The sequence below is a fragment of the Pseudonaja textilis genome, chromosome 12 (assembly GCF_049901715.1).
Source record: "Pseudonaja textilis isolate UNSWEBS1 chromosome 12, rPseTex1.2, whole genome shotgun sequence".
Lineage (NCBI taxonomy): Eukaryota > Metazoa > Chordata > Lepidosauria > Squamata > Elapidae > Pseudonaja > Pseudonaja textilis.
The window spans coordinates 12304829-12326242 of record NC_142001.1 but is presented as its reverse complement, the minus strand read 5'-3'; the positions used below and the strand labels follow the sequence as shown (position 1 = coordinate 12326242).

General features: G+C 43.2%; 3 protein-coding genes across 5 annotated transcripts in view; 1 reads left to right on the top strand and 2 right to left on the bottom strand.

The window, feature by feature from the left end:
* Nucleotides 1–5799, bottom strand: part of SYTL4 (synaptotagmin like 4) — a 37526-nt gene extending 31727 nt beyond the window's left edge. The window contains exon 1 of one of the 2 annotated variants that reach the window (XM_087941062.1): nt 5669–5799. The gene's annotated coding sequence lies outside the window, so the exon portion shown is untranslated. Of the gene's footprint in view, nt 1–2257; nt 2605–5668 lie in introns of those variants that run through there. The other variant, XM_087941057.1, reaches the window with a different exon arrangement.
* TYW2 (tRNA wybutosine-synthesizing protein 2) lies at nt 2802–11665 on the bottom strand. 2 transcript variants are annotated; one of them, XR_015745067.1, is made up of 8 exons: nt 11541–11665; nt 10787–10955; nt 9408–9606; nt 8024–8174; nt 6993–7102; nt 5669–5826; nt 4647–5513; nt 2802–3350 (listed from the first exon to the last, which is right to left on the bottom strand). XR_015745067.1 is itself a non-coding variant. In XM_026702936.2 (7 exons), the coding sequence occupies exons 1-7, from the start codon at nt 11612–11614 to the stop codon at nt 5046–5048; spliced, it is 1329 nt and encodes a 442-aa protein (XP_026558721.1). In that variant the 5' UTR covers nt 11615–11665; the 3' UTR covers nt 4253–5045. The 2 variants fall into 2 exon arrangements, 1 of the variants encoding a protein (XP_026558721.1); XM_026702936.2 differs by lacking the exon at nt 2802–3350 and having other exon boundaries at nt 4253–5513.
* An 88-nt stretch (nt 11666–11753) lies between these two features.
* Nucleotides 11754–21414, top strand: part of CSTF2 (cleavage stimulation factor subunit 2) — a 26495-nt gene continuing 16834 nt past the window's right edge. The window contains 8 exon segments of the mRNA XM_087941063.1: nt 11754–11854; nt 14513–14591; nt 16115–16284; nt 16414–16550; nt 18418–18537; nt 18662–18871; nt 19865–19988; nt 21137–21181. Of these exon segments, the coding sequence (XP_087797189.1) occupies nt 11797–11854; nt 14513–14591; nt 16115–16284; nt 16414–16550; nt 18418–18537; nt 18662–18871; nt 19865–19988; nt 21137–21181 (943 nt within the window). The 5' untranslated portion in view covers nt 11754–11796.

Sequence of the window (21414 nt, the reverse complement as noted above, 5' to 3'; positions counted from 1 at the left end):
CACAACTTCCGAAGGCAACTTATGTTCCATGTGTTGATTGTTCTCACTGTCAGGAAATTTCTCCTTATTTCCAGGTGAAATCTCTCTTTGTTTAGCATTGTTCCTTGTCTGGTCTTCGGGTGCTTTAGAGAACAGCCTGACCCCCTCTCCTCTCTGTGGCAGCCCCTCAAATATTGGAAGACCGCTATCATGTCTCCCCTGGTCCTTCTCTTCCCTAGACTAGCCCTGCCCAGTTCCTGCTACTGTTCAGTAAACAAACCAGAATTGGCTTCACCCATCATAATAAGCGTTATCCTCAAGCCACTCATTGAATACAACAGCTAGGAGCAAACACACTGTCTTAACCCGCATATAAGCAAACCAATACGTAGCTAATTAAATTGTTCTGGGGCTCAAGCTTCCTGGGTTTAAGGTGCTGTCCTGGAAGCCAGGAGATTGTGAGTTCTAGTCCTGCCTTAGCATGAAAACCGACTGGATACCTTTGGGCCAGTCTCCCAGCCCAGCCCACCTCATAGGGTTGTTGTTATGGGGAAAAAAGGACTGGTGGGGGGAGCATTGTGTGTATTCACAACCTTGAGTTATTTATAAAAATAATAATAAAGGTGGGATGAAAATTAATAAATTAAGTCTCACTTGCAGAATGTTAAACTGCAGTTCTTGAGCATGCACAAAATGCCCCTCAATTCAGAATAAGCATAAATACCTGCTTGAGGTCATCCAATACAATTTCTCCACACACCCTCACCCGACCACACATTTCCAAAAGTACAGTTGACCTGACTTCGTTTTTCCAAGACATGCTCCGTGCGCCACATAAATCATACTCTCTAAATAAATTGCTCTGATGCCCTTACACATTCCGGTTGGCATGGCAAATGTAGCCATCATGCTTCACTAAACATGATTTGTGGCTCAAGGGATCTCAGTCGCAAACTCCAAAGCAGTGTCAAAAAGGCGGCTGAAATTTAATTTCCACCTGCATATATACATGTGTATCGTTAACGGTACAATTTGTGATTGTAATGTACAGAGTTATGGTCAAATTCCCAACACTAATCCTTGTCTAAATTTTAAACCCTTGTCTAAATTCTAAAGCCATATCTAAATTCTAAACTCATATCTAAATTCTAAACCCATGTCAAAATTCTAAAACCTTGTCTAAACTCTCAACTTAACCCATATTTAAATTCTAAACCCATATTTAAATTCTAAACCCATATCTAAATTCTAAACCCATATCTAAATTTTAAAACTATGTCTAAATTCTAAACCCATGTCTAATTTCTAAATCCATGTCTAATTTCTAAACCCATGTCTAAATTCTAAACCCATGTCTAAATTCTAAACCCATGTCTAATTTCTAAATCCATGTCTAATTTCTAAACCCATGTCTAAATTCTAAATCCATGTTTAAATTCTAAAGCCATGTCTAAATTCTAAATCCATGTTTAAATTCTAAAGCCATATCTAAATCCATGTTTAAATTCTAAAGCCATGTCTAAATTCTAAACCCATGTTTAAATTCTAAAGCCATGTCTAAATTCTAAAGCCATATCTAAATTCTAAAGCCATGTTTAAATTCTAATCCCATATCTAAATTCTAAAGCCGTGTTTAAATTCTAAAGCCATATCTAAATTCTAAAGCCATGTTTAAATTCTAAAGCCATATCTAAACTCTAAACCTTTGCCTAAATTCCAGTCCAGAAACCAGAATACACTCAAGAATATTTGGAAAGGAGTGAGGGGCAGCGAGAAGGATTTTTAAAAGTATATAAATGCTGAAACCCGTTTCTTGCAATGACTTTCATGGAAGAAATACTCCAGTTCTTGGGAAGTTGGTGAAGAACACCCCCAACACATGCACAACCTGTACCTCTGAGCTTACACAGAGTGACACACACACACACACCACCCGCACAACCCGCTAAGTTCCACTTTGCTCAATCGATCCCCACCCCACCCCCAACCAAAACTTTGCTGCAGAGACAGATTCGCTCCCTTCCAGCCCAATTCGGAACCGGTCCAAAAGCCAAGTTAGAAACCCGGGCGGAGGGGCAGAGGGATCGCTGCAGGCCAGGGCTTCGTTTCCCAAGACCCTCCCTGCTGCACCGGCTCCCCGGACCAAGCCGGATCCGGGACTTGACAAAAGCAGCAGTCAAGGGCTGGTCCGAGGAGGAGGAAGGAGAGGCGCCTATTTGGAGAAGTCCGGAGCGCCGACTCCGAGCGCGCCAGGCTTTGGGGAAGAGTTTTGGGGTACCTGGAACTCGCCGCGCCCCGGGGATTCGCCGGCTCCCCGCGAGGATCCCGCCGCGCGAGTCCGGGACAAACAGCAGCAGTAGCAGCAGCAACAGCCCCGCAAACACGCCTTGACCCGAGGCGGAGTCCCCGGCTTAAAGGCGCCGCGCTCCGCTCAGGAAAGGCGGTGGCGCCGGGCTGCCTCGATCGCGTCATTGTCCCCGTTACCGCGGGGCATCCTTTGGGTGGCTCCCTCGCCGTCTTTCCTTTTTCTTCTCCTCCTCCTCTTTTTCCTTCCCTTCACCTTCTCCTCCTCTCTTCTTCCTCTCCTTCTTTCCCTCCTCTTTACCCCCCCCCCCCTTGTTCTTCTCTCTTCTCCATCTCTTCTCTCTGCTGCTTCTTTATTTTTCCTCTTTTCCTTCTTCTCCATCTGCTTCTTCTTCCTGTCCTCCTTTTCCTCGTTTTCTTTCCTCTTGTTCTCCTCCTCCCTCTTTCTCTCCTTCATTTCCTCCTTTTTTCTCGTTCTGCTTTTCCATTCTTCTCCTCTACTTCTTTTCCCCTTTTCCTTCTCCTTCTCTCGTCTTCCTGTCCTCCTTTTCCTCTTGTTCTCCTCCTCCCTCCTCTTCCTCTCCTTCATTTCCTCCTTTTTTCCTCTTGTTCTTCTTTTCCATCTCTTCTCCTCTACTTCTTTTCCCTTTTCCCTTCTCCTCCTCTCCTCTTCCTGTCCTCCTTTTCCTCGTTCTCTCTTCTCCTCCTCCCTCCTCTTCCTCTCCTTCATTTCCTCCTTTTTCCTCTTGTTCTTCTTTTCCATCTCTTCTCCTCTACTTCTTTTCCCTTTTCCCTTCTCCTCCTCTCCTCTTCCTGTCCTCCTTTTCCTCGTTCTCTCTTCTCCTCCTCCCTCTTCCTCTCCTTCATTTCCTCCTTTTTCCTCTTGTTCTTCTTTTCCATCTCTTCTCCTCTACTTCTTTTCCCCTTTTCCTTCTCCTCCTCTCGTCTTCCTGTCCTCCTTTTCCTCTTGTTCTCTCTACTTCTCCTCCTCTTCCTCTCCTCACCATCTCCAAAAGCAGGGATAACAATCATGTTTAGAGTTTCTCCAGCAATGCCCACCACGCTCACTAGGAAATAAAATAGGTGGAATAAAAGGTGAAGCTCATTTAACAAATGATTCACTTAGCAACATAAATGTTGGGCTCAGTTGTGGTTGTAAAATGAGGACTAAAACATGCTGGTCGTTTCTGGCTCTAGGGGGCGGTGCTCATCTCCATTACAAAACCAAAGAGCCAGTGCTGTCTGAAGACGTCTCCGTGGTCATGTGGCCGGCATGACTAAACATGGAAGGAGCACAGAATGCTGTCACCTTCCCACCAAAGTGATTTTTCTACTTGCATTTTTTACATGCTTTCGAACCGCTAGCTTGGCAGAAGCTGGGACAAGTAACGGGAGTTCACTCCATTATGTGGCGCTAGGGATTCGAACCACAAACTGCCGACCTTTCTGATCAACAAGTTCAGCGTCTTAGCCACTGAGCCACTGAGTTAAAAGTACAGGTAGCTTCATTCTCCTCTTGCGTATATATTGTCCTGTATATATTTTATGTTTTACCTTCTGTAGACATTTTATTAAAAAAAAAACCCGAGGTGGGGGGGGAGAGAAAATGGGAGAAAAAAGAGGAAAGTGTAAGGAATTTAAAAATAAATAAATAAGAGTATCTTCCAACTTTCTTCATTAGAATTACAAATAGAAATTACATTGATACTTTGCTCAAAAATCCAATTAACATACAGTACTTCTATCATAATATTGCCTTTTTGCATATCAGCAACTGAAGACTTTTCATCTAACTGTGCTCTAGTTCAAACCTGGTATGAAAAGGTGATAAAGGTGGTAACCTACAAAACAAACAAAAGGCTAGCTAATATGACTCACCTGTTTTCCCTGGGCATTAGTTCTCAGCTCTGATTTAAAAAAATGCAACAACCACAACCCTTTAAACTAAACACAGACATCGCCCTAACTAGGTGTTTGCAGCTTCTATTATCTCGGAGGAAGATAAACATTAGATTAAGGCTGCCCCAAAGATCAGTTTTACCATGCAATTGTCTTCCTCGTTCACAAAAGGAGAGAAGGAATTAGAATCAAACAATGTTAGTTATTGCACGAACTATTCCTGCTTTCGTTCACTGAAAAACCAGGTTTGCTTGTTTATTTATCTAATTTATATGCCACTCATCTTGTGGTACAAGGCCAATTAAACCAACATGGACTTGTTTATACCTAGCTGTTGTGTGAATCCAGATATGGGAGCCAAGACCCGATGGTTTTCAGCTTAATTTAAATGCATGATTCTGGGTTAGTCAACCAATAATGACAATAAGAAATGTTTTTCATGTGAATGGCTGGATTTAGCTTACGTGGTTTGTAATCGTTCTCATAATTCTTATGCTCTTTTGCAGACACCATAGGGAAGAACCAGGTTCATCTATGATAGCCAAAAGTTATTCGATATGATGTAGAACCTCCAGAAAATAGTATAAGTCTGGAAGGATTGGCTTATAGCTTGAAGGATTGGCTTATTTGGTAGAACCCGGCAGGCATCAACTAGTTGCCCAAATCACTTCTATCACCTACTTATGTTCAGTCCCTGCCAAGATTCATTAAAATTCTGACTGCATTCACAAAACCCCTCAAATTATGTGACACTCCCAGCCACCAACTTCAGGATTCAAAAAGCAGGAAGCAGCTCGTGAAGAAGATCGAGAATGTGCTTCTTCCAAGGTCCCCTGAGTACGAGAGAAGATATTCCCCATACGTTACTCGAGCGGCCGGCAATCTAGGTCCAAGACAAGATGGTCTACGTGAGGGGCGTACGATTTCACATGTTCAAGATGCAGGATTTGGGTTTTCCAAGGTTTCCTGTCCAGGTCCTGAAGCAAATCCTGGATCCGTGTCGCCGTGACTTCTGCCCAGCCCTGCCATTCCTGTTTGGCTGAAGCCGCGAATGATTGTCCAACCTTCTGGAGAACATCGTGGTCCTTCAGAGCTATGCGATCTTCTTGGACACGGGAAGTTGCTTGGGTGGGAGGCTGCTTGGGTGATTGATCCTTCTCCAGTTGCTGGGATAACTCGGGTGCCTTTCCTGGAAACGCCTCCACGTTTTGGTGTATGTGAAGGACCCCTCCGACATCCTTTCTCAAGACCTGGCAAGCGACTGGCCACCCTTCCTCCGATGTCGGGATCAATCCCAGGTTTACTCTGTCAGCCACATCCTGTAGTTCAACCTCCAGCCAAGAAGAGAGAGCAGAGGAAACATCTTCTCAAATCAAAGCATTGATTTGTCTTCCTAGCTCACTTTCTTGCTCAGAACCGCAGCGGCTCTTTGAAGTCTCGGGCAGGCAGAATTTCAGGGTTCACTTTGAGGCCCTTTTCTACTCACCTTCCTATTATCCCCCTGGTGAATGTGGCAGCGATCCTGAACACCGTTCAGCTGCAGGTTCCTCCTAAGAGCTTCCACAGCATGGGGATTCCATTCACAAGCGTGGACAAAGGCAGCACCAGCATGAATTAAGTACGGCAGAGTGAAATAGCCAATCCCTGGAGAGAAGACAAGACAAAATGAGCTCAGTGTCCATGTAGTTACATTATCCTTGATTGACACCCTTCTAAGCTTTGTTTAAGCAGTGTGTGAAGAAATATTGATGCTTGAACTTCCTTTTCCTGTGCAAGAACATGTATTCTATTGGCTGTTGTCAGACTCCCATGGGGCCATGTAGGGGTTACGTAAGGGTCATAGCTGGCTCTATAAGCAAAGTACAAATCCTAGGTGTTTGTCTGAGCTAAGTTTGGTTGAAATTTCTGAGAGTGATGCAATGAAGGGGTGTTGGGCAATTCCTATTGTGGCTGAGGGCTAATCCTTCCTCTATTCAGACCTTGCTGCAGGGAATTTCAAAATATCCTGTCGTGAATGGATTTCGGCCTGCAGTATTTGCTTTACCTATGAATAGAGCCATCTATCTCTTTATCTCTTAAGTGCTGACGTCTGCTGAGGGCTATTAAGAAAGGTGGGGGCTGCTTTCTCCCTCTGAAAAAACACGTTTCTCCATTTCTCATCCAGGGAAATAGAATCTTCCGCCTTTTTTAATATTTCTCAAAATATTTCATTCTTCTAGGTGATGTGTGGGTGCTAACTTCCTACAGCGGTCTGCTGCTTCCAAGCATTCCTCTTCCTTTTGTTTGTACCGCTGAAGCACTAACAGCTCTTAATAGCTGATCCCGCGGGAAAAAGAATTGATGGGAGCAAGTACGCCATATTTGTGGCCTGCCTCCTCCCACCTATCTACCCATCCTTTGGCAGCTCCCTTCATAATGAACTCAAGGTGGAGACATTCCATAATACTCCTTCCATTTTCCCCACAACAACAACCCTGTGAGGTAGGTTGTGCTGAGAGAAAGTCACCTGGCCAGCTTTCGTGCCGAAGGGCCAAACTAGAACTCATTCGCCTGATTTCCAGGCCAGCGTCTTCACCCTTCCACCAAACTTGCTTTGCACGTCACGTAAATCTGCCAGCAGTGGTTTCTTCCGCAAAGTAAGCACGGCTTAACAAGGTGTGTTTAAACTCAACCAACACACTCGGTCTTTAACTGATCCAAACAGCCCCGTTGATTCCGCATTTCAAAGAATCCTTGCAATTCAGAAACACTTTCTATCCAAACTGAGATTTCAACAGGAGAGTTTCTGCTATTATCAGGGTAGTATTTACCAGCATACAGATCCACCACTACTTCTCCAGTGCATAACATAGAGGCTATCCGTAGCTTCTCAGTAATGTTTCCGGGAGACAGCATGCACTGGGTCACATCAAAGCTGTATCTGTGGAGAAAAACAAAGATGCAGGAGACTAGATATCCACCCTAAATTTCCCAAGAGGGGTACTTAGCTAACCTAACTTGTATACTTGTAGCCTAAGAAAGATCTGGCATGCTGGCTCTTTTTTTAAAAAAAATATAGTTTATTAATTTTACAATTAAAACCAACCAACAATACGTACACAAATAAACCGAAGAAAGGAAAGGGGGAAAGGAAAGCAAAAAAGAAAAATTTAGAAAAGAGAGAGAAAGGGAAATAGAAAGAAAAAGAACAAGAAGAGAAAGAAAAAAAAAGAAAAAAAATGGAAAAGAAGAAAGTTAAAAGCATTCTTATTTTTTTACACGCTGGATCTTTATTGCATGGGATTTAAATAAAAGAAAGAGGAGGAAGAGATGGAGGAAAGGGGCTCAGCTTTCCTAGTCCGTAAGGCTCATGGCCCAGATGGAAGCAAAAAAACTGGCAGCCTAGATTAACTAAGCAGATGTTCATCTTGGCTTGTTTTGGAAACGTATCAACTTATCCGAGATCTTTCTGTCCTGTCCAGCAAACACAATTCTCAAAGTGACTAACAAAAATCAGATAACATCATATCCAGAGTAAAACGTGGATAAAGTATGGGAAATGAAAACCTCATGAATAGGAAAAACAATGTGGCCCTTTTAACAGGCCTTATCTGCTTTAAGATCTCCACTACAGGAAATCTAGCTAGTTTCCAGTCAAAATACTCAATCCTGGAGACTTTTTCCTCTGACTTTCAAGCAGAATCTGCTTCCCTGTAATTTAAGACTATTATTCTGTATACTGCACTATTGAACACCACCAACTTTCTTGATTAAATTTGAATGTCTAGGATCTTTCGTGTGAGTCCCTTATTCGAGTATAAATGAAGAAAAGAGGAGTACAGAAGAACCTTTTCCCCCTTACCTGATTCCGTTGTCCACCTGTTCAACCCAACCATCCTCACCCAGCAACAGGGTCACAGCAGGAGAGCGAAACAAATCCGTCTGCACTCGCCCCCGTTTGGCTAAACGCCGGGACCCCAAAGCATCAGCAACCACCTGCCAAAGTCCTTGGCCTAGAACAGAGAGCAAAGGACATTATATTTCACTATAATGTTGTTCAGTTATACCAAAACCAACCAGGAATCTCTTGTAACATGTTTAAGAACTGACATTTGGTATTTATTTTAGCGGTAAGTTTCTAAGAGAGATCGTATCATCAAATGAATAATCTTCAGTTGGCAGTTCTTGTATTATATTTCATTGTGGTTAGTTAGATCCCATTCAAGAACTAACTCTGTTTAACTTTTAGGAAATCAGCTCAGATTGACTTCTATCACCTATGTCAGGGGTCTTCAAACTTGACAGCTTTTAAAACTTGTGGACCATCTCCCAGAATTCCTCCTCCAGTCATGTTAGCTCAGGAATTTTGGGAGTTGAAGTCCAGAAGTCTTAAAGCTGTCAAGTTTGAAGACCGTTGACCTATGTGGATATTATTTGCTTTGTACTGACTTTGCTGAATATGTATTCAGCTATAATGTGGGTTGTTGAGCATTAGTTTAATGTGTGATAAGAATTCAACCTGCTGCGGATTATTCAACAAGCCAATGTTGAATAAACCATGGCTTAAAGCAATTATTAAGCGCAATCATTATAATTCAGCTCAAGTATACGCAATTGCATGAGCCACGGTGGCACAGTGGTTAGAGTACAGTACTTCTGCTGACTGCCTGCAATTTTGCAGTTCAAATCTCACCAGGCTCAAGGTTGGCTCTCAGCCTCCCACCCTTCCGACAGGGGTAAAATGAGGACCCAGATTGTTGGGGGCAAGAAGCTGACTCTGTAAAACCGTGTAGAAAGGGCTGTAAAGCACTGTAAAGCAGTATATAAGTCCAAGTGCTATTGCTATTGCAGTTAATCTTCTTCTCTTTTTTCCCCTTGCCTCCATCTCGTTCTTTTATTTAAATCCCATGTAATAAAGATCCAGCATACCAGATCTTTGTGAATCCTGAGCATCAAGTCAGTACTATGTAAATAACAAATATTAACCTTAACAAGGAAAGGGAATTAACATTTATGATGAGAGAAAAAAACTGCCTCTGTTCAAATTAACTGAACTGCATTCTATCTATTTTAAACTTGCACTTCCCCAAGGTTTCTTTCTGCAAAGATATCAATCTTAGATTAGGAATGAAAGTTTGCTTTGGCTGAACAGGGATTCCCCCACTGTAAGATTATATTTACTATTTATCTATTTGTTCAATTGACTTGATTTCTATAGTCACCCAACTCAGTAAATGATTCTTTACCAAATTCTCTCCACTGCTTTGCTCTAAAGCAATCTTCACTTAGAAGAACGAGGTCCCCATGCCTCTGCCAGGACCGTGGCAGATCTTTCTCCAACTCTTCTGACCACGTAGCACCATAGATCGACATGAGGTGCTGTAGCTCACTGTGCAGTTTCTGAACAGGTGAACGTACCATAACTGCTTTCGAAGGAATAGGATTCTAAGAAAGAAAAAGAAATGGGTCAGTTTCCTTGGTGAAACACAGAGCTTGCTTCTGTTTCAAATCCTTTCTAAACACCTTAGCTGTATAGCAATAGCACTTATATACCGCTTTATAGTGCTTTTACAGCCCTCTCTAAGCAGTTTACAGAGTCAGCCTATTGCCCTCAACAATCTGGGTCCTCATTTTACCCACCTCAGAAGGAAAGAACGCTGAGTTAACCTTGAGCCTGGTGAGATTCAAACTGCTGAATTGCAGGCAGCCAGCAGTCAGCAGAAGTGGCCTGCAGTACTGCACTTTAACCACTGCGCCACTAAGGCTCTATGGGGTCCTAGGTGCTCTCTGATCTTGGTTATCTTAGGTATACATCTGAGCTGTATAAAGAATGGAATAGAACGGAAGAACAGAGTTGGAAGGGACCTTGTAGGTCATCTAGTTCAACCCCTAGCTCAAGCAGGAGACCCTATACCATTTCTGACAGGTGGCAGTCCAGTCTCTTCTTGAAAGTTTCCACTGATGAAGCTCCCACAACTTCCAAAGGCAACTTCTGTTCCACTGATTGTTCTGTCAGAAAATCTCTCCTCGTTTCCAGGTTGAATCTCTCCTTGTTCAGTTTCCATCCATTATTCCTTGTCTGGCCTTCAGGTGCTTTGGAAAACAGGTTGGCCCTCTCCTCTCGGTGACAGCCCCTCAAATATTGGAACACTGCTGTCGTGTCATCCCTGGTCTTTCTCTTGTCTAGCCATGCCCAGTTCCTGCAACTGTTCTTCATGTGTTTTAGTCTATTGGATACTTGTGATGAAAGGTTCAAAAGGCAGAATACTTTGAATGTTTTAATCAAAATCCCAGTGGTTCCCAAAGTGTTACCTTACACAAAACCAGCCCTTCTGTGACATCAGAACAGTTAAGACAGTGGCAGCACTAGTTCCAATCCAAACCCACGGCTACATCGAAGAAGCTCAACCAGTGGTCTGAATTTTGATCACATGGCCATGGGGATGCTGCAACAGTCATACGTGTGAAAAACAGTCATAAGTCACTTTTTTCAGTGCCATTTTACCTTCGAACAGTCATTAAATGAACTGTTTTAATTCAAGGACTACTTGCATTTATTTCCAGCCTCAGAGATAAGTCAAGAATTAGGCAAAAAACTTGACTTCTTCACAACAGCTTGACTTACATGTATCCATGTCAGAGTGCAGGCCTTTCCATGTGGTATGCTCTCCTTTAGCTGTTGTAGGTGCTGAGATGTGAAGTTTTGGCCAAGTATAGGCAATGCTGTGGTCCCATCAGGAAGTTTCTGCACTCGATAAAGGGAGTTCAAAATCCCTTCTTTCTTCAAGAGTTTTCTGTAATATCAACCAATTCATGAGGATCCCTGAAGAAAATTATTGCTATTGCTACAGAGAAGGCCCAAAATAGAATGCAAGACTGTTTTTTTAAGGCTGATACCACATTAAGTCAACAACAAAGTGAACATGGATCTGGCTTCATCAACTTGAACCAAGTGGCCAGCCTGAGAAATCATCAGGACTTCACAAGAAAACTTTTCGTGGTATAGCTACAAAACAGGAAAGCCAGGAGGGATGGACAGAGATATAGAGATGAACAGATGATTAGATAGGTAGGTAGATGAAAGACAGACAGACAGGCAAACAGATATAATTAGATAGATAAGATAGATGATAGAGATCTGTAGAGATAGGTAGGTAGGTAGGTAGGTAGGTAGGTAGATAGATAGATAGATAGATAGATAGATAGATAGATAGATAGATAGATAGATAGATAGATAGATAGATAGATAGATAGATAGATAGAGACAGACTGATTCGGGGTGCAGATGGAAATGAACCGGTTTTAAAGAAAGAAGACCTTCCCGCAAATAAAATCCTTGCATCCCAACGCGCCCCTTCCTAGAAATCCGCCCTCCACACCTGAAAAGCTGAGTAAACTGAGCCTCGGTAACGAGAGCCGCGGTGCCGCCAGAGGACGAAGCACCGACCTCCATCTTCAGCCATCGACACCGAAGAGAAACGGCATCAGCGCGGAAGCGGAACTCAAGTGTGAGCGCCAGGGCTTCCGGGGGGAAGGAGAAAAGGGTGGGTTCCACCACGAAAATGAAGGTGGCGGCGGCGCGTTTCGGCGACGGACCGGAAGTCGGCGGTTGGGTTGAAAGCCGCGGTGGGGAAGATGGCGGGCTTGTCGGTGCGGGACCCTGCGGTGGATCGGTCTCTGCGCTCCGTGTTCGGTGAGCTGCTGCGCCCCACCAGCCTCCCTCTCGCCCCGGGGAGCTCTCGACGGTGCCTCGGCCCGACCGTGCCTGGCCAAGGGGGACTACAAGCCCTCATCACCGCCCGCCCCCCTCCAGCCGGTCTGTCTGGTTGAGGGATATGAGGGGATGTAGCCCCCTCCTCCGTGGGGTCCTGGACTCCCTGGCTAATTTTGGGTGGGGGGTGCGTGGCTCCCTATAGGTGCTAAAACTCCAGTTCCCATCATTCCCAGCCATCACCCCTTGAAACGTGTTACACAGCCTTTTTGGAAATGCATGCAGCTTTCAGATCTCTTCTTAAAATTGAGCTCTTGTATCTATATTTTTAAACCAACATTTATTTATTTATTATTCTGTTTTATTTGTGTGTAGTGTGTGTGTAAGAATAGAATTAGAATTGGAAGAGAGGAGAAAATAGACTAGAATGGAATAGAATTCTTTATTGGTTAAGTGTGATTGGACGCACAAGGAATTTGTCTTGGTGCAAATGCTCTCAGTGTACATAAAAGGAAAGCTACATTCGTCAAGAGTCAAGAATCATCAGGTACAACACTTAATAATAGTCCTAGGGTACAATAGTATAGAATAGAAGGATATAGGAATAAAATTTTAATGGAATGGAATAGAATTCTTTTGTTGGTCAAGTGTGATTGGACACACAAGGAATTTGTCTTGGTGCAAATGCTCTCAGTGTACATAAAAAGAAAGATACATTCATCAAGAGTCAAGAATCACAACACTTAATAATAGTCATAGTGTACAATAAGCAATCAAAATACTAGGAAACAGTCAATAAAAATCATTAGGATACAAGCAATGAGGTTACAGTCATACAGTCATAAATGGGAAGAGATGGGTGAAAGGAAGGATGAGAAGGTTAATAGTGATAGTAATGCAGACTTAGTAAATAGTTGGACAGTGTTGGGGGGAATTATTTGTTTAGCAGCTTTCAGAAAAAAAACTGTCCTTGTGTCTAGTTGTTCTGGTGTGCAGTGCTCTATAGGTCGTTTTGTGGGAAGGAGTTGAAACAGTTTTTGTCCAGGATGTGAGGGGTCTATAAATATTTTCACAAGCCTCTTTTTGACTCGTGCAGTATATAGGTCCACGATTGAAGGCAGGTTGGTAGCAGTTGTTTTTTTCTGCGGTCCTAATTACTCTTTGAAGTCTGTGTCTGTCTTGTTGGGTTATAGAGATGCAGATGACAGATGATCGTTCCTCTGTAGAACTGTATTAGTGGCTTCTTGGGAAGTTTGAGCTTTCTGAGTTGGCGCAGAAAGAACATTCTTTGTTATGCTTTTTTGATGATGTTTTTGATGTTAGGTGTCTATTTTAGGTCTTGTGATATGATAGAACCTAAAAATTTAAAGGTCTCTACTGTTGATACTGTATTGTCTAGTACTGTAAGAGGTGGTACGTATGGGAGGGTTTCTCCTAAAGTCTACCACCATTTCTACAGGTTTGAGTGTGTTCAGTTCCAGATTGTTCTGGTTACACCATGAGGCAAGTTGTACACATACACATACACACATATACGTATGTATAGATATAGGTTTTATATATATGTGCGTGTATGTATGTATGTATATGTGTGTGTGTGAATATGACATGTATATGTTATGGTCTTCTGCCTGTTGCTTATCATTGGCGCAAATAGATTTTAAACACTTTAAATCTGTTTGCTTTTTCATTACTGCTATATACTGTATCGGGCTGGACAATGTTATAATATTGGCAATTTCACTCTTTCCGATGCAAAGTATCTTAAAAATGTAAATTGAATCCTCAAAAGCCTCTGTGGAGACTATCCATCCTGTCTCCAACAATATTTTTCCACTTCTGCATGTCACTTTTAATCGGCATATCAAACTGGTATTTGGTATCGGACCTAGGATCGATGTATTATTCTTTGCCTGAGGCCTGTCTTTTGTTTCATTTTGTTTTATTTTTTTATTTATTTGACTTTTTTATTGAATAAAGCATTAAAAAAACAATGAACATGGTGTGATCATTCTGACAATTCTGTTTGTCATACATATCTATCGTACATAACATATGATGCATATTTACATAACATATACATTTGTACATTTTTTCAATTTTCCGTCTTTCTAGTCGTCTCTCCTAGCAACCTTTTCTTATTTTAATGTTGAGTCCTTCCTTTTTCCCCACCATTGATAGAATTTATCCCATACATTATAGTATTCAGTCTCATCCTTATTTTTTTATTTCCAAAGTTAATTTATGCATCTCAGCGCATATCCATATCTTTTTAATTATTTCGCTTTCATCTGGAATTTCTTTGTCTTTCTACTTTTGACCATAAGCTAACCTTGATGCCGTGATCAATTTTGTTTTATTTTTGTTGACTGTAAGATTATTTTAAGTCTGGGTGTAAGTTTGACTTTTAGTTCGTATTTTGTGGTTTTGCTAGTTTTGTACCATTGAAATGAGTGGCTCATAAATCACAATAAATAAATAGCATTAACTGCAACAAATGACTAATGCTATAAGATTGCTGACTTTATTGGTTGAAAATAATAGGAACCGTGCCAGTAAAAGGCATCAGGTTGGAAAGACCGTCTTACTATCTAATAATACCACAGATACTGATGACCTGCTCCTGTCTTTCTCCTGTAGTGGGGAACATCCCTTATGAAGCCACAGAGGAACAGCTGAAAGACATCTTCTCAGAGGTTGGACCTGTAGTCAGTTTCCGGTGAGAAGCTTCCCTTTCGGAATTCACTGTGCATGCACACGCCTCACAGCAGATTTTCGGCTGATTTGAGCCTTTTTCGGCCTCCTAGAGGCTTGAAAAAAGCCTCTGCAGGCCTTGCAAGCCAAATAATAGGCCCATTTCCTGAAATACCGGAAATGACGAAGTGGGCCTATTATTCATCCGGCAAAGCCTGCGGAGGCTTTTTTCAAGTCTCTGGGAGCTGAAAAGGGCTTCAAACTGGCCCAAAATCAGCTGTGAGGCGCAGTGCAGGTTAGGGGACGGCGGCGGGAAGGGTGATTACACACGCATGCGCAGAGGGTGTGGGGCGGCACATTGCCTTCTGGGTGCTGGCATGCGAGCTCCAGCGCACGCACAATTTTGGGCACAGGAGCCCAAAAAAGATTAGCCACCACTGACCTAGATAAATCTTCCCCAACCTGGCATCCTTCCGATATATCAGATGAGTCAGGCTGGTGCTTCCATTAGAGAAAGGCTATTCTGGAGAACCACTGCAATTCAAACTATACACTACATTAGGAGATGGGAATGCTGGGCCCTCCAAATACAGGAAGTCCTCGACTTGTAACAGTTCATTTAGTGAGCGTTCAAAGTTACAACGGCACTGAATAAAATGACTTCTAGTCATTTTTCACAGTTATGATCTTTGCAGCATCCCCAATGGTCATTGTAATCAGAATTCAGGAGCCTGGCAACTGTCTCCTAGTTATGACGGTTGCAGTACCCCAGGGCTAAGGGATCAACGTTTGTGATTTTTCTGACAAGGAAAGCCAACGGGGAAGCCAGATTCATTTCACAAACTGGAGTTACTAACTGAACAACTTCAGTGATTCGCAGAACAGCTGCGAGAAGAGATGTTGCAAAATGGGGCAAAAGTCCCTTCGTTCCAGTGCAGCGGCCTGGAGGTGCAGCTCTCGCCTCACAATCAGGAGGCTGTGAGTTTGATCCTAGGTAGAGGCTGATATTTGGAATAGACTTTCCTGCTGGAGCAGGTGTAGAGGTTAGGAGAATGAGCGCATACAGGGAGACGTATAGAGAGTAGTGCTTGACTAGATCAGGGGTTTGGACTAGATCAGGGGTCGCCAACCTTTTGGATCTCAGGGACCACCAAACTCATGATTTTAAATCCCGCAGACCGCTAATATGAATTTTGACTCACGGTGGCTTGCTGACGTTTTCCCAGGGGTCTCTGCAGAAAGCAGCAGAGACCCTGGGACAATCCCCGCAAAAGTCTGCAGGAAAATCCCCCGCCCCGTTTTCCTACCGATCGATCCTTCTTTATTTGGGATCAGAGGATACCGTCTCCCAGCTTGCCAAGTTTGGAGACCCTTGGTCTAATGGAACGGCAGAGCCGCTACAATGAGTTCCAGCTGCATCGCAGGAGTTATCAGAATGTGATTGTATACAGTTGCCAACTGCTTCTGGCTCTGGATTTTGCCTTGAGGTTGAACTCCTGAAGCCTTTTTGGCATAACCGTCTTGGTTTTTCTCTGCTCTGCCAACCAGATTGGTGTATGACAGAGAGACGGGCAAACCGAAAGGCTATGGCTTCTGCGAGTATCAAGACCAAGAAACGGCGCTCAGTGCCATGCGGAATCTCAACGGGCGAGAATTTAGTGGGAGAGCCCTGCGAGTGGACAACGCAGCCAGTGAGAAGAACAAGGAGGAACTGAAGAGTGAGTCTTGAAGGCCCATCAGGAGAGGGGAGAAGGGGGGGGGCACACCCAGGCTGCAATTCTGTGCTTGTTTATAGCACATGTGATCTACAATCTCTGGCCCTAAGGTTTTCCTTTTTCCTCTGCTAGGCCTGGGCACTGGTGCTCCCATCATAGAGTCGCCCTACGGAGACCCCGTCAACCCCGAAGATGCTCCTGAGTCCATCAGCAGAGCAGTGGCCAGCTTGCCTCCTGAGCAAATGTTTGAACTGATGAAGCAAATGAAGGTTGGTGGGGTTGGCAGCCTGGAGGAGAGGACAATTGCTTGATTGTCTTGTTAGTTGCAGGAAAGGAAGGTTCCTCTCCTAGAAGCCAGGCTGATCTTTGGCTGCCAGTCAGAAAGCTCGGCTCTCTTCTTCTGGTTGTCCACTTAATAGTGATGGTGGTATTTAAGTTCATTGTTAAGTGCAATTATAGCTCTGGGATAAAAACTGTTCAGAAAACATGTGGTCCAAGTTTTAATGGTTCTGTATCTTTGTGCCGGAAGGCAACAGTTCACAAAGATTGTAAGCAGGATGGGTAGAGTCTCTGAGAATGCTGTGCGACTTCCTCAAACAGCGAGGTAAGAAGATGTCGTCCAGGGCTGGTAGATGGAGGCCAATGATATTCTGGGCAATTTTAATGATTCTCTGTAGAGCCTTTTTGTCCGGTACAGAGCTGCTCCCATACTATGCAAGAATGCCATATGTCAGGACACCCTCAATGGTGTTGTGGTAGTAGGAGAGAAGTAGATGCTGAGATAGATTTATCTTCCTGAACATTGTCAGGAAGTACAGCCTCTTCTGTGCCTTCTTCACAAGCATGTTAGCATTCATAGTCCATGAGAGGTCCTCCGAGATAGAAGTGCCCAGAAATTTAAATATACCCTTGAATTAGTACAGAATTCTCTCTCTATAGACATAGCTGGAAGTGCAGGGCAACATGTTGGGTGTAGAAGTAAAGCATGTGTGAATTGGAAGAAGGAAAGAGTCCATCAGGGGCAGAAAAGAGGTCATAATCTGAACGGGTCCTTGTAGAACCAAAGACTGTTTCTTATCAGATTATTCTCAGCCCATCAATCCCAATAGGCTCCCAAGCTTCTAGGTAAAAAGCTCCTCACCTTCTCCCTGAGTTTTTATTTTTATTAAATATAGAAAGAGCGAATATGTCGATGTCTATATAAACAGTGTGTTATCTGGGTACAGTTGATTTGAGCAATAATCATAACAATATTCATAACATTAGTCATAATCATCTAATAACAGTAATGCCTCATCATAACTATAATACACATATAATGACAGTCATGCTTAATTATCCATTTTTACAAAAGTAGTCATTTTAAAATTCTGACTTCTGTTTCTGCTAGTTTAGCCATTGATAAAACGAATCCCATATTAAAATATATTCAGTGTCTTTCTTGTTTTTGATTTGAAGTGTTAATCTGTCAATTTCTCTACATTCTATTTTTTTTTATTACATGCTCTTCTGTAGGGATCTCTATATTCTTCCCATGTTGTGCAAATATAATTCTAGCTGCTGTTAAACACATGTAGGTAGTATTAAGTACATACTCCCTTTATTATATTTTTCTGGTATGATTCCCAACAGGAATCTGTTTAAAGTCTATATGTTTATCATTTTTTTCTATCTATGTATTTTTCTCCAATATCTTTTTTTTTTTTTTTTGCCTTTGGGCAAGTCCACCACATATGATAATAGGAGCCCGGTATCTGGTTGGGAATCAGTTCAGACTTTCTGAAGCAGTTGGGAGCAGAGATCGCGTTGGGGATGCTGAGCACATGTCCCCTATGTCACAAAGTGAGGGAAATGGGAATACGGTGTGCAAGAAGTGAAGCGCCGGAGATATAAATAGAAATATTTATTCGGTTTAATATTTATTCGGTAAACAGATGGCTTTTTCACATTTACCTGCAGCTACGAGAGCCAGAAATAGCCTTTTGCACCAAATCTTGACAATTTTGTTTACTCCTGCCTGAGTCATGAAACTTGGAGCTGTGGAGAAAAGCTTCAGAAGTCGGAAGAAGATGAGTCAACTGTTCCTCGTGATCTAGATTCTCTTCTTTTCTGTATTTCTTGTTTTTTTTTTTCCAGTTGTGTGTCCAGAACAGCCCTCAGGAGGCACGGAGTATGCTCTTGCAAAACCCGCAGCTCGCCTATGCCTTGCTGCAGGCCCAAGTGGTCATGCGTATCGTTGACCCAGAGATTGCGCTGGTACGTTCGCCAGCTTTCGCGGCCTTGGGATGAAGAGGTGGCGGAGTCATGTGCCTTGAACATACATGCCTGTTATCTTGTTTAAACCTGCATTTTATTGGTTTTTCTCTCTCCTGCCGTCCAGAAAATTCTTCATCGCCAAACCAGCGTCCCATCTCTGATTCCTGGAAATGCACAGCCAGGGCCTGGGCAGGGTCCTGGTCCTGGACCAGGAGCTGGCCCCGGGCCAGGACCTGGGCCAGGACCTGGACCTGGACCTGGGCCCGGGCCTGGGCCTGGGCCAAATCCTCAGATGAACCAGCCGAATGTCCCTTCTTCTCAGCCACAGCCAATTGTAAGCAGCTCTTGTCTGAGTTTGAATCTTTTCCTTCAGAAGTGGTGAATGCTCCTAACAATGGGAGTTTTGTAAGAAGAGATTAGATAACCATTTGTCTGAAATGGTGTAGGGTTTCCTGCCCAGAGCAAAGGGTTGGACTAGAAGACCTCCAAGGTCCCTTCCAACTCTATTATTCTGTTCTGTTATTCTGTTATTTTCCTTCGGTCTGTGTTCCGTATCTCTTCAAATTATGAAAGCATTTATTCATTTGGGGATATATTTTGATTTGCAGTTGTTTGTTGGCCATATCTCTTTTAGTTATTGCTAAAATTATTTCTAAAGTAATAAAACGATGCAGTAACAACCACCCAATCAAGTCAGTAATTGTAAAGCTACTAACCCACTAATGGTAAGCAAATTAAAATAGACTGGAAAGTGATAAAATCAATCAGCACCTCAGTAGTCTAATCAGTAAACCAATTTGCAAATCTGGGTTGATTGCAGTTCCTAAATTCATTCATTTTTTTTAAGTGCTGCAAGATCCTTTCTCTTGTTTTGCTGCAAAAAGCAAAAACTTCCAGAGTTAAACTATAAGAAATCCTAGGGATAAAGTCATTGCTGGCATAGGATGCCAGGTAGGGAAGGCTGATAATTTGTTGGGGTTTTTTTTCTTTGTGGAAATATTAATGTGAGTTGGTTCTCTAAACTAGGCATTTCTCAAGTGTGTAATTAGATGAAACTTAGATCAAGCTATACCAAGAGAATTACTTTATATGGTTGATATCCTATTAGACAGCAAGGATTGGGTAGGCTACTCTGCACAAAAATATCACATGAAATACTGAAAGCTAGCGTGTCACAAAACTGGCACTATTTCCCTGACCAGGGATTTTGTTAAGTTTGACAGGTGCAGTGGTCCGTTGTGCATCTGGTGCATCTAGTTTCCAGTTAGCCAGCTCTGTAGAACTGTGTGAATCGCTCATTGTGGTCTTTTTTCCTTTCTCTGAGCAGGGCGGGATGCATGTCAATGGAGCTGCTCCCCTGATGCAGCCACCTATGCAAGGAGGAGTACCTGCCCCAGGCCAGATGCCAGCCTCAGTGCCTGGCCCTGGCCCTGGGCCCATGGCTCCAGGAGGTGAGTGGGTCAATTGGTTAATCTTTCCCAGCCTATTTCGCAGCTCTGGGGGCAGAATCCTGCATGATAGCAATAGGACTTAGACTTATATACTGCTTTCCAATGCTTTATAGCCCTCTCTAAACGGTTTTACAGTCAGCCTATTGCCTCCAATAATCTGGGTCCTCATTTTGCCTATCTCGGAAGGATGGAAGGCTGAGTCAACCTTCCCTGGTGGGATTTGAACTGCTAAGTTGCAGGCAGCCGGCAGTTGGCAGAAGTAGCCTGTAGTACTGCACTCTAGCCACTGTGCTACCGAACATCTTGTTCAACCAGATTTGAACTGTTAAATTGCAGGCAGTCAGCAGAAGCAGCCTGCAGTACTGCACCCTAACCACTGTGCCACCACGGCTCATAAAATGGCCAAACTTAGTTTAATTCCCGCATACTTGGGAGCAAGCTCTTGAATTCATACTCAGTCATGCTTAAATTTGTATTGAACTGCCCTATTAAATATTTCAAGTGCAGTCCTACGTACAGTTAATTGGGAGCAAGTCCACTGAATTTTCCTGGGTTTTCCCCTACGTGAACTTTCATAGTTTAAACTAGATAATTTAGACAAGAAGGTAGATAATGTAAAGCGATGGATTTATAAGTTTGATGGCAGGTGTTTTTATATATATATATATCATTCTGTAAATGATGTTTCAGTGAAAACTGGTTATTTTTTTTTCCCACTCCCAAATTGCAAATAAATTAAAAATCCCCCAAGCAACAGCAGTGTGCAATAACAATCATTAGTTTGAGTCGCTTGTCTTGAGTCAAAGGAAAGCGAAGTGAATGTCAACAGTTAAACACTAGGGGTTTTGCTCAGCCTTGATTTCTCGAATCACGATTAGCCAGAGTCATCCCTAATTTGCAAACTTTCCCTCTTCAATCACAATGGTACGAGAATTAGGCCTGTAATGTGTTCGTCCCGTTTGGGCTGCTTCGAACAGCTCCTTTTCAAAAGACCTAAGGCACAGGCTACATCGCTTCCTGCAACTTGGAAAAAAAAAACTCTGGAAATTCTGATCTGGAGGATTAACTTGGCCGGTTTGCCTCCCGAGCGCTTCTGTTCTCACTGACTCGTCATCGGCCTGATCCTTTCTGCGAATGTTCTCCTGCAGGTAGCATGCCGGGGAGCGGCCCGATGATCTTGGAACGCGGACAAGGTAAATGCCCCATTCAGTCTTGCTTCAGATCTCTTAGGGGACTAAAAGGTTATCAGCTCGGGCAGGGACAGATTTGGACTGAGAGGGTCTGTTAGATGGGGGAGGGGTGTGTGTTTCCCCTACAAACAGGGTGCCATAAATTTGCAGCCCCCGCCATCCTTTTTATGCAGCCCCAGAAGCTCCCTCTGCTTCCAGGTTAGCGGATCACGGTTTCAGGATATTGTGAAGTTGGA

Excerpts from the sequence above, each read along its gene's own strand:
- TYW2 (XM_026702936.2), bottom strand. The coding sequence starts at position 11,614 with ATGGAGGTCGGTGCTTCGTCCTCTGGCGGCACCGCGGCTCTCGTTACC. Across the intron at positions 7,103-8,023 it reads CAGGTGGACAACGGAATCAG|ATACAGCTTTGATGTGACCC; the intron begins GTAAGGGGGAAA and ends TTTTCTCCACAG. Across the intron at positions 5,514-5,668 it reads ACCAGGGGGATAATAGGAAG|GTTGAACTACAGGATGTGGC; the intron begins GTGAGTAGAAAA and ends TCTTGGCTGGAG.